Source organism: Grammomys surdaster, unplaced genomic scaffold, assembly GCF_004785775.1.
Source record: "Grammomys surdaster isolate TR1022 unplaced genomic scaffold, NIH_TR_1.0 126271, whole genome shotgun sequence".
NCBI classification, from domain to species: domain Eukaryota; kingdom Metazoa; phylum Chordata; class Mammalia; order Rodentia; family Muridae; genus Grammomys; species Grammomys surdaster.
In genome coordinates, this window is record NW_021621071.1 from 5,276,446 (window position 1) to 5,292,099 (window position 15,654).

The following is a 15,654-nucleotide window of genomic DNA, read 5'->3' on the forward strand; positions in this document are numbered from 1 at the left end:
TCAAATTTATATTTATAAATTAAATTTATAGAAAAGTGATGTCCACCCTAGACAATTTAAGGTTGGCTTGTTTTTCATAATTTTTTTCCTAATTAGGCTTTAAAATGTCTCTTTTTTTTTTCTTGTATTACTAAGAAATTTGGAACTAGTGCAAGCTATCAAATCCAAATCATCCCTGGGGACAACAAATTATACCATAGCCACAACTTATCAGTTATAGGGAAGATAATTCAGAAGCTAAAATATATATTTTGATTTACTCTCATGAAATATTTGAGTACAGCATATCTAAAGGATGAGAGTACAAATATATAGAAAATATATACTAATACTTGAAGACATTAGAAGATCATGAATTTGTCCATATTCTTAATCAATACACTTGAAAGATATATTTTGTTTTGCAAGTCACACATTTTATTACAAATTTATTCTGTGCCAGTAGAAAAGCAAATTCTGAATCTATTTACATGTATTCACTATGTATTTACATATATACAATTAATGCATTTAGAGAAAATTGGCAGAGAAACAATATGTTTGGGAGAATATGCCACTGAACATGGTTTATCTTCATGTTCTTTAATGTCACTGCATCTTTCCTGTAGGTAATAAATACAATTCTATATTACACATCTTATAAAACATCTCATAAATGTATTCTTAAAAAATTCCACATTAAAACATCTGGTCAAAATAAAACATGCTTATAAAAAAATAAATCTACCTAATAGCCTTTTGGTTTGGGTGCAACAAAGCTAATGTAGGGTCATAGAAGTTAAGAATAAACCTTTCACATGTCAAATTTAATAATTTGTCTTGAAACATCTAACCACCCGTGTTAATATGCCGAAATAAGCCGAGAAGCAATGTTCTTCATATCAAGTGGTTGATCCAAAAAAAAAAAAAAAAAAGACACAGCTAAAACCAAGCTAAATACACAGAATAATACTTTGCCCAGTTTCTGTTGACTCCGAAGTGTGGTGAGGCTTTGTGGCTAGAGCTACCAGAGATGGGTGTGAAGTTACACAGTGGGTTTACGAACTTACGCCCTGCGTTTGAGCGTCTTCCGATGTACAGCCATTTGAGGTGATGATAAACATCTTGCCAAAAGCATGCTCCCACTCAGGAATAAATACAAATCTGACAATTGTGTACTGTCTTTCATTGATACGCCCACTGCTGACAATGAACTTTCTGAGCTTTTAGACTCCAGGATTTTAAACGAATCAGAAGAATCAAATTTTACCCATATGTAACGGCTGAAACCATTTAAGCTAATATTCCTTTCCAAAAACTCATTATCAGTTTTATTTCATCAAGGGAGGATGTACTGAGGGCTTATCTCTAAAACCCGGTACCTTAAATTCATGTATGGATTAAAAATTGTCTCATATTATCAATCCAAGAAACTGGTGTCTTGGAAGGACCCTGTCCGACAAAAGGCAAAAACACACACAATCATCTCTGTGTAGCCATTGAAAAGAAACTCTGTTGGCAATGCAGCCCATTAAAATTCCTTATTTTTTCTTAAAACTCTAACCTTTTAAAGGAGGAATTTGTGGATTTAAATACACCCATTGACTCATCCAGTGAATCTTCCCACTACGGGTGACTATGCTGGTGAGTTTGAAGAGAATACAATTAAAACCAGAGAGCTTTTTTTTTTGAAGAGCGTTTCAGTCTGCTTTTCTCATCTGGGTTCATCTAAGTGGACTTGATGAATTTACTTCTTAGCTGAACAAATGATCCAAGCAGTGCTTAGATTGGTCATCACTCTCCGGCTCAAAGGCATCAGTCAGCATTTCCATACTAATTTAGAGATGTTTGCTTGTGTTTTAAGCTAGGTTTCAGCTCAGCTTTTCTTAGCTACTGCTCCGATATAAATGGTATTTCAGGGTTCCAACTCTTAAAAACGTTCCTCTCTCATAGTAACTAGAGACATGGGACAAACGCAACTGAAGAGAGGTGACAGCTTTCAGTCATCGGGTAAGCTGGTGATGACCCGGAATTGGAAGGCAAGTCATAGGCTATGCTGGTATGGGTATAGGACACTAAGGCTTGGGTTGAGTCACAGGACCGTTTCTCAACATCGTCTGAGTTAATGGACAGCAGACTTGGGTGTTTTGCTCTCGTCCAGAAACGGGTTTGCTTTCCCAGGCTGCCCATATCCTCCTTAAAATGGGGATTGAAGACAATGTAGAGAAGGGGGTTGAGACACGCAGGAAGTGGGACAATCACTAGAAGTATAAATTTAATGACTTCGGGGCTGATAAATGTGAGGTTTAGCAGAGAGGAGAAAGATAAGAAAGCCACAGGGCAGTAAAGGATGCAGTTGGTGAAGAGCAACAGAGCAATGTGCTTCACCATCGAACAGTCCCAAAGATTCTCCAGCTCTCCTTTCTCCAAGCTGCAGTAGAGCTTTGTGTAGGCAACGGTCATTATGAGGAAACAGAGGGAGTTGAGCAACACAAGAGCCACCATGTAGCCCGTGGTGCTAGGCTCCCCAAAGGGCAAGGGCAGGCAGAGAGGAGAGGCGTTGTACTCACTGCCTCCTAGCAAGGGGACTGTGGCGATGGTCAGGGCCAAGAGGACACACAGCAAAATGATTGCTTTCAGGCTAGAGAGGGGAGTTTTCACTTCAAACTTGGAAGAGCACCTGACCGAAAAACCTCGTTCCAGCGCGGCCAGAGTGAGCAGGAAGATCGACGACTCGGAAGCAAAAATGGCCAAGAAGCCAACGACTTGGCAGCCAAGTCCATCTTCCCACCACGCTCCGTGTTGAGCAAAACGGCCGAATGTGAACGTGTCCACGACAGCCAGCACAGCACTGGAGACCCCCATGAGTATGTCCACTACCGCGATTACCCCAATTAGCAGCTTTATGGAAGAGATGTACAGAGGGGTTCTGAACACCGTCAAAGCCACCAGGGCGTTGCAGGAAAGCGCCAGTACTGCCGTGGTCCACACCCCGATTCGGATCAGCCAGCTACCAAAGAGGTGCTCACAGGGCTTGAAGGGACCTGAGAGGGGAGGGAAGAGAGAGGCTGTATCAGATTGGGTCCCACAGATGTAGCAAAAGATCAGTAACCGCTATTGTAACAACAGTGCCCGAATGCCTTGATCCTCTTTCTTAAACCAGCGGGAGGACCACCTTGGGGATTTGTAGCACTGACCCAGGCATTGATGCCCCAGGTTCTTGTGTTTCCGGAGGATGTGTAGAAAAATACAAATGGGAAACTTCAATCTCAAGACATTTCAGGGTGGGCAATGTGAAAAGCCAGACCTGGGTTTCTCACTAAGACCTTCTGAATGGTTTCTATGGTTCCATAGCCCAAGAAAGAGACTCCCGGGGAAATAGAGACACCGTCTGGGCAGGAGGACTGTGCACTTTAATGGACATCTTAGAGAGCAAGGAACACATTTATTGGAAATAAATTATTAGTCAGTGCCTTTCCTCACTAAATTACCTACTGTTTCTCCCCTAGTGATTAAACATTTTAAAATTCATTTATATTGTATTTGTTTTCACGTGTTTTTTTTTTCTTTTTTGGTTTGTTTGTTTTTTAAAAGACAGGCTTTCTCTATATAGCTCTGGCTGTCCTGGAACTATGTAGACCAGCATAGCCTTGAGCTTTATGAGATCTGCCTGCCTCTGTCTCCCAAGTGTAAGGTAGGGTCTGGTGGCATGTATCACCATACCCAGGAAGGGCAGAGTCCTAAGCATGTTAAACAAGGACTTCATTCTTGGATTAAATTCCTAGTCCCTAAATGGTCATTTATAAAGAAGATCAAAATTATTAAAAATGTATTGATTATGTAAGCAAGGCTATGGGGTACCATTCCATACTGAGTAGTAATATTGCTTTTTAAATCCTATATGCCTCTGAGTATATGCTAACTCTTTAGTTTGTATTAGCCTGAGTCAACACTTCTCCACAAAAGTTCTCTAGGGGATTGAAGCTTATTTGTCTTTTATAAGTTCTGACTGTCAGACACAGTGAGGGGCCATGTGTCAGCAGAGATTTTGATTCTGAAATACAGCCCTAGCAGTCGAAAGCCTTGGAGTTCAAGCGATGCTCAATACCAAGGTAGTTCTGATGTCTCTCTCACCTGGAGAAGGTGAGCACTGCACGGAGTGAAGGGCCTTCAGGTCTTCCTCAAAGTCAAGTAGGAAATCTTCTAGGTCCCGCTCATCTGAAGGAATAAGAAATGCTGGAATGTACCAGAGGTCTCTTGTAGAGAGTCTTGGGTTGCCCTCAAGACATGAATTGTCACAAAGAGAAACGAAGGCAAGACTTTGCTGCAGGTCAGTTAGGAAGTTCCTTGATGTTCTCTCCTGGCTATTCTGGCTGCACTGCAGCAGAATAGCGGGTTGAGGCGGAATGTTCCCATATCCTCTAGGTTAAAATACCCAAGCCTGCTGATTCTGCTGGGCCCTGGAGCTTGTGATGGTCTTAAATTTCCCAGTGCAGGAAACACTTTTTATCCAGTTTTCAGGAGACTGGGGATATACCTTAGTGGTAGAATATTTGCTTAGCATACTCAAAGGCCCAGGTCTGATCTCCAGTCCTCTCTGCCCCCCCCCCCGCCCCCGTCAGAAACTTTCTCTAACACGGAGAGAGGAGTGACCCATTTTCTAATACTGCAGTAGCTACGGTGGGAATGTTCTAGGCTACTTTCTTTGAACACAAGATGAAAAATCATTTCCCCCCTCTTGGGGGAATTCTGCATTACAAAAGACAAAGTAATGGTGAGGTGCGTAATTTTACAAAATTATCCCCCAAAAATTGTAATTTGATATACTTTTCCTAATGATGCTCATATTCTTGGTTTTGTGTGAGACTTATGAATCAATATACTTTCTCTGTCTCTCTCTGTCTCCTCTCTGTCTCTCTCTGTCTCTCTCTGTCTCTCTGTCTCTGTCTCTCTCTCTCTGTGTGTTATGTGTATGTGTGCACACATGTATGTGGGTGCACATGATCATGTGATACTCAAAAGAACACATGTGGATGTCATAGTTAGGTGTTGGGTTGCCCCGTCGCGCGTCCCTTCTTTATCTCCTGAGACAGGATTTCTCACTGATCCCGGAAGTCACCCATTCAGCTGGGCTGGCTGCTCATTAAATGCTAATCATTTCTCTAATTGTGTCTCACAACACTAAGATTACAGGCGCTAGCTGCCACATTCCACTTTTATTATTGTTGTTGTTGTTGTTTAACGTGGGTGTTGGAGGTCTGGACTCAGGTCATCATGCTTATATGTACCAGGCCCTAGACTCACTCAGCCCCCTCCTTTCCCCCCCCCCCCGCCCCCAGCTCTGGCATCAGTAATTTGTCAGAACCTTTCTGTGTCTTTCTAACACATGGCTCCCGGCTGAGAATTGCCAATCTTGAAAATAAACTCCATGAAGGACTTTAGCGTTGTTATGTAGTCCCAGGGGCTGATGTAGTGTCTGGAAGATAATGGGCTCTATGTTTTAAATTTTTAAATTTTTAAGGAGTAAATGCAGAAGAGGTTAGAGTGGATGGAGCAGGAAGAGCTGAAACCAAAGGAACAGAGTGATACATGCTGTGTGACCTAAAACAAACAAACACCAAGGCTGTTAGCTCCTTCAACTGATAGGTATGTGGGAAGATTAAACTTAGCAGACTGACTGAATTACACGTTGGAACCAACAAATCGCTCAGGCCCTAAGAATGAGAAGCTTTTCTGTTGGACTTTGTGCAAACTCGCAAGGTTGGCAGGGAATGGAGGGGGTGCTGCCCAAGGCGTCTCTTCATCCCCACAGGTGTGGAGATACATTGCTTTCCGTTTAAGTAACGTCTTACAGCAGGGAAAACCCAGGCTTTACAGACGTGATCTCATTTCGCCTTCCTGACAGATACCCCTGTGGGGGACGAGGAGAACATGATTTAGAATTAGCTGCTTGAGAAAATAAATTCTGAGGCCCTTCTGCTGGAATACGGAGGAATTACAAATGTCTGCCTATTACCCCCTTTCTCCAGGCCAGAAAATTAAAGCATGGAAATATTGATATAGTGACCGCATTTGAGCACTGTATATGCTAAGGATAAGCTAAGTATAAATAAAAATGCCAAGAATTTACATATGGAGTAAGTGGCAATTCTGCCTTTGTGAGTCTTTACGGAGTAAGATTGATCCTCCATTTGCTGGGTGATTGATTACACAGGGAATCCTGAACTTTCATGGTCCGTGTACTAATGGTTCACAACCTTTCTGACTACAGCTTCTTCCCCATGACCTCAGTCCTTACCTTGAACTTGAAACAACCCAGTGTCTTTCTTATGAAGGTCGTCCGCACCGTTGCTGTCATCTTTATTCCATTGATTAGAAATCTTATAGACATTTTCACACACCCCAAATGCACAGCACTGGTAAGCGTACGGCATTTCTATAATCCTTTACAGAAGGGAGACAAGATAAAAAAAATACACGTAAGAATGATGGGTCATGAAATGGTTATCTTTTCACCCAGTGATTCTACTTTTGGAGTTTAACCTAAACCAATTATCAAAAATATAAGCTATTTGCTCAATGGTGTTCATTCTAGTGATACTTAGAACCACAGTTATTAAAATTACAATGACTAATTAAATACAATTATAATAAGTTATAAAAACATGAAGTGTTTATAAGTATAGAACTTGACCAGGACAGCCAGGGCTACACAGAGAAACCTTGTCTCAAAACAAACAAACAAACAAACAAACAAACAAACAAACAGAACCTGAGTGATGCGATTTAAATGATAAAAAATTTCCATAATGAAATGTTTTTTAGAAGCAAATGGCAGGGAAATTATGGGAAAATCCTGCTGAGTAACTAAAATATACCTATGCATGCTTAGATTCTAATAACTTAAAGAATGTAAAATATAGCCTAGAAACGAATAACATAAAATGTTGCTTAAAGTGACATTTTAAAATATTCTTTTTTCTCTTCCGTCCTATCTTTTGGGGGCTTTATTACTTTCTTCATTTTAGAGTATACAGACAGGATTGTGATTTAGTTTATAGAACCCTTAAGTTGTTCTTTTATTGTTCATAAGCATAGAGGTTTTCAAGGGCACTGCTTCCTCAAATAGGTATTAATTTTGTCCATTTTATTAGAACATACACATGCTCAATGAAAGAAAGATTGTAAACAGAAGTGCAGTACAGTTACAATGTTATTTAATTACACAGCCCACTATGTATCCCACGGATCAGTGCTTTTTAAACTCTTTCCACGAACGCTGTGATTCCAGGAAGCATCTTTGAGAGGGAAAGGACATGTGGTCAGGAAGAGTTTTCCACTTCGGGCTTGTCCTCACAGTGTCCCAGGCGTGGGGACTGAGGGCATGAAATGCAATTCACAAGGGTCTCGTGAGCTTATCAACTTAGAAACCACGACAACACATCTGTTCTTTCAGATGAGCACAAATGTATCTTGGTCGTTTTAATGACAAACTCACTTGAGCTCTGGGAAGCTTGCGGATGGTATCAGACTCCGTAAGGCCCGGTTCCCTGTTAATTTTAAGTGAGTTAAACTGTGTAACCCAGTCACAGGGAACGAAGACAGGAGGTTGGATGATAGGTCCCTGCAGAACATCAAACAATTGGCTTTTAGTCTACATCCGCATAAAATGTACATGTTTATGAAAGCAGCCTAAAGACGATTACACCGCTCAATAAAAACTTCTAAGTAGGGTCCTTCCTTTTAATGGTAACGCTAATGGTGTCGGTTTGAGTTTCTGATAGCTTTTCTTTTTACAATCAGAACTGTAGGGAGACGCGTTTTTAGATGCACTGAAATTGCTCTATATTTGGCCTCAGTTTTGCCAAGTTGGGGCATCTAAAATCAAGGGGAAATACACATTTATTTGAAAATGGATAGGAAGGACTAATAAAAAGCTTAGCAGTTGATTCTGCCGCCCACCCCCCTTCTGTCAGAGAGTGGAGGAACGGGAGATAAGGAATGAATTCTCATCTTACTACACTCTGCCTGATTGCTCAGCTGTCACCCAGCGATCCCCCATAAGAGCTCATAAGGTCCTGGAGGAGTAGAGCATCTTCCCTGGCCAGGAAACAACTCGAAGCAGGGAGAGCACAGCACACTGGCTGTGCACTGGGGGTGACATCAGACAGCTAACATTTTCACTAACTAGATTATTATCCTTAATTATTGAAAAACATCTCCTAAACTAGCAAAGGTATACTCACAGCTTTATCAGCGACGGCAATGTAGAAAAGGCATCAGGGTGAATGATGGCAATTTTATTCCATGCTAAGTTCCTGTTTCAAAGACAAATGAGAAGATTACGTTAAAAAGAACACTCAATGTTTTATCATACGTATCCAGTATCTACCCAGTGTAATTTCTATCTAAATGAAGAATAGCTGGCTCATCAATTTCTCCTTCAGATAAAGATATAATGGCATAAAATTAGTAAAGATACGTATTTAAATCAACAGTGTTTGAAATAATCAGGTAGATAATTTAGTCCTTATTAGCTTCCTGCTAAAAAGGTTGACTTTAACATGGATATAAATTTTCATTGCAGTTTTTCTAAAATGACTGAAGATGGGAGTGGGAAAAGAGAAATATCAGGGTGTCTCCCTCTGACAAGAAAGTAGAGTTTAAAGTACAAAATGATCCTGGAAAACCATTTGTGCATGCCATGAACAAATGGCCTTGAAATAAGCAGAGACGCCTTCAAGAAAAATTCTCTCCAAAAGATATAGACAAGTAAATTCCTGACCGAGATATAAGTAAAACAGAAGAAAACATGTGTTAGAAATAAAATCCTTCAAAGCAAGGAAAAATATTTTATGGAGAAATGAAATCTACCTGCCCATACATATATGTCAAAGTGTAGATAATTTAGCAGGAATAAAATCCTTAGTGTAAACTTCTCCAGATAATTCTTGTCAGAGGCAAGAACTTCCATATTTTTAAACAATGAACTATGACTTTAAGACTTCCTTCCTCGGTGCTGGAGATCAAAGTCAGAGCCTTGCAAATACTAGGAAGTCTTCTACGGAGATTTTATTTTTGAAATGTCTAAGACATTAAGATAAGTAAGAAGCCGACATTAGAGAAAATCAGAAGTGATCAGAGTCGATGTTTCTCAGGTTCAGATAAGTGCAAGATGCTGGGGCCCGCAGTTACTTCAGGTGAATTGAATTCATAAAATAGTCAAGCTCGCCCTCCCACCCCGTCCCGTGCCCCCTCCCCCCAATCGCCCCTCCCCCACACACACTCCAGGCCTCGCTAGCTCCGGGCCCATGGAATGGTTTCTAAAGGAAAATTTTCTCTTTTCATATGAATGTGGTGGCCAGAATACTATCTCAGGTGTCTTCTACGAATGTTGTCTGCCATGTTTCTTTGAGGCAGGGTCTCTCACTGAGTTTGACCTTACTTCCTGGGGCTAGGCTGGCAGGCCAGTAAACCTCAGGGCTCCACCTGTCCCTGTCCTCCCAGGGCTGGGATAACAAGTGTGTGAGAATTCACCAGGCTTTTCACGTTCATCTAGGAATTGAACTTGGGTTCTAAGGCTTGAGCTACTTCCAACATTTAAATCACAAAACAAAAATATTTACATATTGGTTGCCCTAGAAACAGAAGCATTTTCTAGTACAGTTGTACTGAAACTGAAACCATGGTAGGTTTGCTAAAACACAGATTCCTAGGCTCCGTTCTCCAGCTCTCCAGGTTGCAGACAGGAACATTGTGCAGGCCTTTGAGCAGTTGGCCTCCTCCCCCATACCTTCATCCCCCACCCCCTGTTTTGTTTTTTGTTTTTTTAATAACAAGTGCATTTTAAAGGATTGTTTGAGAGCTTAATCACACATTTGCCACTCCTATTTTTAATTTTTAAAAATTTGCATTTTGAGACAAGGTCTTACTATGTAGCCCTGGCTAGCTTGGAACCCGCTGCGCAGTTCAGACTGGTCTCAAAGTCACAGACATCTGCTTGCCTCTGTCTTACATGTACTTTGGTTTAAGTATACAATGCCTGGATTTACTAATTTACTACTTCGAAATTTCTTCCTGGAAATGGTGAGTCGCAAAAATATTTGTCTTTTTTAAAAATAAATAACAAAACAAATGTACAGTAATGCAATGGTAAAAGGTCCCACAGAGAGACGTAGTCAGCGCTGAGGGGGGGTGGGGGTGGGGCGATACTCACAGAGCTCGGAGGTTAAGCAACTGCTGGAAAGTGTCACCCTTAATTTCATAGATCTCATTATGCTGCAGGTCACTGAAAAGAAAGAGTTCCAAAGACGGATGTCAGAGTTAATGTTTCCAACAGACTTCAGAGAATTTTTTACACTCGGATTAGATACCCTTCATCAAAGGAGCAGAGGGTGTGCGGTGGTCTCACAGGAAGTGTGACTATCTCTCAATCACGAGATTGGGTTTTGTTTCATAAATAACACTGCATTTTGTTTTTTTTTTGTTTTTGTTTTTTTTTTACATTCACCTAAGTATTGTCTCTCTTTCCAAGAAGCTGGTTCTCTCAAGGGAGAATAGAACAATACCCACATATGCTGTCATCACCCTGTGGAAAGAATGACGGCTTAGCAGGCAGGAAGGCTCGGCATTGCATAAACCAGGTGTGATAGTGCATGCCTGCAATCCTAGCCCCTAGGCAGTGGGAAACGGAGGATCAGAAGTTCGAGACGCTCCTCGGCTATGAGGCCAGCCCTGGATACGTGAGAGCCTTTCTCAAAAGACAAAACAAAACAGGGACCCCCCGGAGAAGATTTCATCTGTAAATGTGCTTGCCAGACAAGTCTGTTGACTTTGAGTTTGATTCCCCCTGATCCCTGGAATACTAGGAAAGATGGAAGGAGAAAAGGCACTTCACAAAGTTGCCTTCTGATTTCTACATGTGTGGTCTTGTACATGAACCCCTGTTTTCTCTCTTCTTGCCTCTGACACACACACACACACACACACACACACACACACACCACCACTACCACCACTACCACCACCACCACTACCATCACTAACAACAACACAAAGAAACATTCGAGAACACTTCTTTCACTAACCCTTAGTGTATTCATTAAAGCTCATCTGAAGTGTCCGATTTATTTTTAATTATGTGTTCATATGTGGGTATGTGCCTGTGAGTGCCACGGCCTATGGCAGCCGGAGGAGTTGGACCCCTCACATTGGACATACAAGTGGTTGAGAGCTGACTGATGTGGGTGCTGGAGATGAAACTCTGGTCTCTGAAGAGTACCGTGTGCTCTTAACTGCTCAACCAACCATCTTTCTACCCCCTCAAATCTTTACATTTTAGAAAATGAATTTATATATATTTTTCCTTCATCACCGCGAAGGCTGCGAGAAGAAAACCAAGCGTGAAATGAGAGGCGGTTGATATTGTTTTATGAAAATTGAAGCGTGACCGACCACAAAGCAATGTGGCTAACATCTTGTGGATGAAGTAGTTTTAAAAGAGGAACTCTGAAAGTATCCGGGGCATCTCCAGGGACAAACGAGAGTTATCTCCTGTGGAGACAAACCCAAGGTTTCTGCCATATTCAAAACTAGCACCGCCCACTGGAAGTAAAACTAGCACTGCCCACTGGAAGTGGGAGCTTTGCTGTATTTGAAAAGGAAGAGAGAACTTAGCCTGTGTGACACACACCTGTCACTCAGCTCTTGAGACAGAGACAGGAAGGCACAGGAAGGAGATCAAGGCCAGCCTCAACTACATAGTAAGTTCAAGGCCAGCGTGGGTTGCATGAGACCTTGTCTGCATAAAGAAGGGAAATTTCCCAAGCTCAGACTCACTCAGTTCCCTACACTGAGTTGGGAAAAAACAAAGGAGAAAATTGATGTCACAGTGGATGGATGAGAAAGGCGCTATTAGCACACTTTCCAGGCACTCTCCACCTCACACAGTGAGGACCAGGATGGAGTAACCAATAACCCTGAACAACATGAATTTGGGCTTCTGATTTTTTTTCTGAGTTACTTAAAGACTTTCAAAGACGTACATTTTCTGAAGTTTTTGACAGCCCGACAAACTGGGTAAGTCTTCCAGCAGGTTGTAAGACAAATCTCTGGAAAGGAAAAAGGTGCAAAAGAGAAAAATATGTTACCCATTAATCTTAAGGAAATGCATCTTCCTCTTCTTTTCAAAGCCCTCAAGATGGGACGTGCCTCAAAGGCAGACTCTGGACAATCCCACAGCCCTGACACGAAGCAGGTAGACACAGGCATTACTGGAATAGGCAAGGGGCTCAAATATTTACTGAAATGTAAGTTGTACTCCTTTAATTGATTTAAATAATTTACCTAATTTATTTATTTTGTTAGTGACGATCTACAATGTTCTAGTTCTTATCTTACTGAAATGAATAACAGATTAAATTAAATAACTGTGCCCTGTCTCTGGAAACTGCTGTTTCTCTACAGCTAGCACAAGCCATTGCTGGTTCTTTCCTAATCAACTTAAAAACAAAACCCAACCATTGAAAACATAGCACTAACTTTGAAATCAATCACCATGAGGGGGGAAATCTAAAAGAGGCTTCAGCCAAAACTCAACAAATTACAGAATAACAAAAACATCTGGACATATTTATACTATAATACAAGTAATCTAAAACAAGCCATGGTAATTTGCAGAAAGTTAAAAAAAAGAAAGGAAGAAAGAAAACTAGTAGATAAAGTAACATAGAGGTTAAAAACATTTTTGTCTGATGCTTTAGAAGTTATCAGCTAATCAACTAACCATTTTCATGCTTGAATCTAACTCTTAAAAGAACCAAAACAACTAAAAAAAAAATCAGTATTATTTTCTAAGAGGCTTTTAATTATTCTATCCTTACAATTGATCAATTTATCCTATCCTTATAATTTATCCTACATTTATTGAATGAATGGGTTTTATATAGGAATAATTCAATTATTGTATATAAATAATTCAAGTGAAGCTGTCTGTAAGTACACATCTGTATTTTACATACAAGTTTGTATGTAAATACTAGAGGTTTAAAAGACTTCTCCCTTTGCCTAAACAAACAAAAAATAAACTCACCAAAACAAACAAACAAAAAAATCTGTACATCTATGCAAAATAGACCTGTTTAACCATATACCATGTTGTTGAAAAGGAGCGGCTTATGAAAATGTGCACATCATCAAAGATGATAATGACATTAATTTCTTCAGGCTGCTCAGGGAGCCCATTGTTTCTTATGTTTATATTGTGTAGCCCAAGCAGCTGTTGAACTTGGGATCTTCCTGTCTCAGCCTCCCCAGGAACTGGGATCACAGGCTGAACCATCAGAGTGCCTTCTACGTAATGATTCCAGGGTTAGTGTGGACCAAGCTATCCTTGTATAGACACCATGTTCATCGCTTTACTTAAGTTTAATCCTGGGATCACCTTATGACAGTGACACTGTGGGTATCCTCATACAGAGTGGGATGACTTCTGTAAGAATGCCAGCTAGTGAGTAGAGAACACACATGTGGCCTAAATAGTGGACTAGGTGATTTCTATGAAGGTAATGCAAGAGGGGGGAACAATGCACACTCACAATGAAATCTCATATGTTAATGAACAACAAGGACAACAACAACAACAGCAACAACAGCAATGGAGTGTAGCTCTCGGACCAATGCTTCCAAAAGACCCTATATTAGAGATCAAAGTCCTACCTGGGGTCTAGTCTCAAAATCAATAGGTTTCTCTTGGTTGGCCTGAGCATTTATTGATGTTTGTTTTGGTTTTGGTTTTCTTCTTAAAAGAGAAGATACCTGGCAGCAGGTGTGTCATAAAGAACGAATGAGCTTTGTAGGTGGAACTTTGAAAATGGCAACACATTATCATGAAGCACTAATATGCACACACACATATTTCAAGTTCCACCAAGAAGGAATAGTATCTTTTTCTGCTTGTTTACTTGCTTGAGACAGACTTGTTACTTAGCCCAGATTTCTCTGTAGCACAATTTGGTCTCAAGCTCGTGGTCCTTCTACATGATTTTCCTGTCAAGATTACAAGAGAGATTCAGTGGTTAAGTGTATTGGCTGCTCTTGGTCAAGAGCAATACCTGAGGTTGTCATCTGACCCCAACATTATGGGACATTAGCACACCAACACTTTGTGAACATGCCTGTACAAGATGAAAGTATACAAAACAAAAATACCATTCATTGCTTTCTTGAAGCATGACTTTGATCAATGTATCCACATCTTAGTTCCTATATCTGTAGCTGCTTCTCATAGAGAAATGAGGGCTAGAAGTTCAAGGCTTGCCTTATACCCCTTCCTTCAGACACGTATGACTGACAAAGCCTCCTTTGTGCTGCGACTGCACACCATGTCACAGAGTATCTACAGTGACAAGGTAGCCTGGGCACCATGAGGAAGGGCAGAATCAGTCATGCAGCAGACAGTCCCATCCTACATAGCATCTGCACTGTGCTGGTTTAGCTGCCAAGAGAAGCTTATGCTGACATAACAGGTGTCTGGCTGATTGTGATAGACTTCTATTCCACGAGAGAAGAACCATCTTAAAGGAGAGTGAGTATCCTTATCATGAGTCCCAACAATGCTTGAGAGGACAAGAGGGTCGAGTGGCATTGAAAGAAAAAACCAAACCAAACCAAACCAAACCAAACCAAACCAAACCAAACCAAACCAAACCAATAACAAAACCAAAGCAAAGTGTCAAAATAAAGTTATTCAAATTCCTATAAACTACTTTTTACAAAACATGGGAAAAGCAGGGGCAAATGAGATCGGAGGCAACAGAAATAACGTTCAAGCTGATTGGCCACCAGACAGAACTTTAGAACACGCTATCCATAACTGTAAAATGTTTATAGTCTCCCTATCAAAGTTGGTGCCTGTTGGCTAATTTTATTTTTGACATTAATATTGGGCTGTTGATCCATTAAGTTATTTTATTCTACCCCAAGAAACCTTTAGAAGAGGAAATGCAGGATTTTTTTTTGCTTGTTCACATTCATTTTCTGAAGGGAAATGTATACCAACTACAACTCTAATGGGTAGCTGTTTGCTCTTGAAAACAAAGATACGCTATCATGGCTACCAGGGTAATGGCCGGGAGCCTGGCCCAAAAGAGGCAAAGGCGGAACCATGACCTCCTGGAGACCTGCAAGGAAAGAACTTTCTCCTCATTTCCATGGACTGTTGAGATACTGTCTGCCATTTTACCCCTAAATGGAAGTTGCCTGTTTATACAGCATCATTGCCTTACTGATACTCACAGCACTTGGAGATTACGTAACTGATCACAGACGGTTTGGGGGAGAGACGAGATCTTTGCTCCAGTTAAAGTCCTGTTAAAACACAAGCCAGACAGAATTCTTTCATTCCCACATCACGCACTGACATGTTTTGATTCATGGATGTTGAGGTTGATCAACTCCAAAGTTAATGCATGGTCTGGGAGGAGCTAAGGGTCTGCTCAAATACTCACAGACTCTCCAGGGTGGCGGTTCCTGTTAAGTCAGGAAATTCAGTAATTTGTGAGGCACCATTCAAAGTCCTAGGAGAAATAGCTAAGTGTTATTTGGAGAAGATTCTAGAACGGGCTCACTTTTACGATCCCCCGCCCAAAGTACTTCTAGTGTAGCTCTCATTTGGTC

The 15,654-nt window shown here is 40.9% G+C and overlaps 1 protein-coding gene across 3 annotated transcripts in view; it reads right to left on the reverse strand.

Annotated features, from left to right (window-relative positions):
• Positions 1-1,529: 1,529 nt before the first annotated feature.
• Positions 1,530-15,654, reverse strand: part of Lgr5 (leucine rich repeat containing G protein-coupled receptor 5) — a 122,059-nt gene continuing 107,934 nt past the window's right edge. For 2 of the 3 annotated variants that reach the window (XM_028759091.1, XM_028759090.1), the window contains exons 9-17: positions 15,486-15,554; positions 15,274-15,345; positions 12,024-12,089; positions 10,196-10,267; positions 8,226-8,297; positions 7,478-7,603; positions 6,278-6,423; positions 4,114-4,197; positions 1,936-3,023 (exon numbers count right to left, since the gene is read on the reverse strand). In XM_028759091.1, the coding sequence (XP_028614924.1) occupies positions 1,936-3,023; positions 4,114-4,197; positions 6,278-6,423; positions 7,478-7,603; positions 8,226-8,297; positions 10,196-10,267; positions 12,024-12,089; positions 15,274-15,345; positions 15,486-15,554 (1,795 nt within the window). Of the gene's footprint in view, positions 3,024-4,113; positions 4,198-6,277; positions 6,424-7,477; positions 7,604-8,225; positions 8,298-10,195; positions 10,268-12,023; positions 12,090-15,273; positions 15,346-15,485; positions 15,555-15,654 lie in introns of all 3 variants that reach the window. The other variant, XM_028759089.1, reaches the window with a different exon arrangement.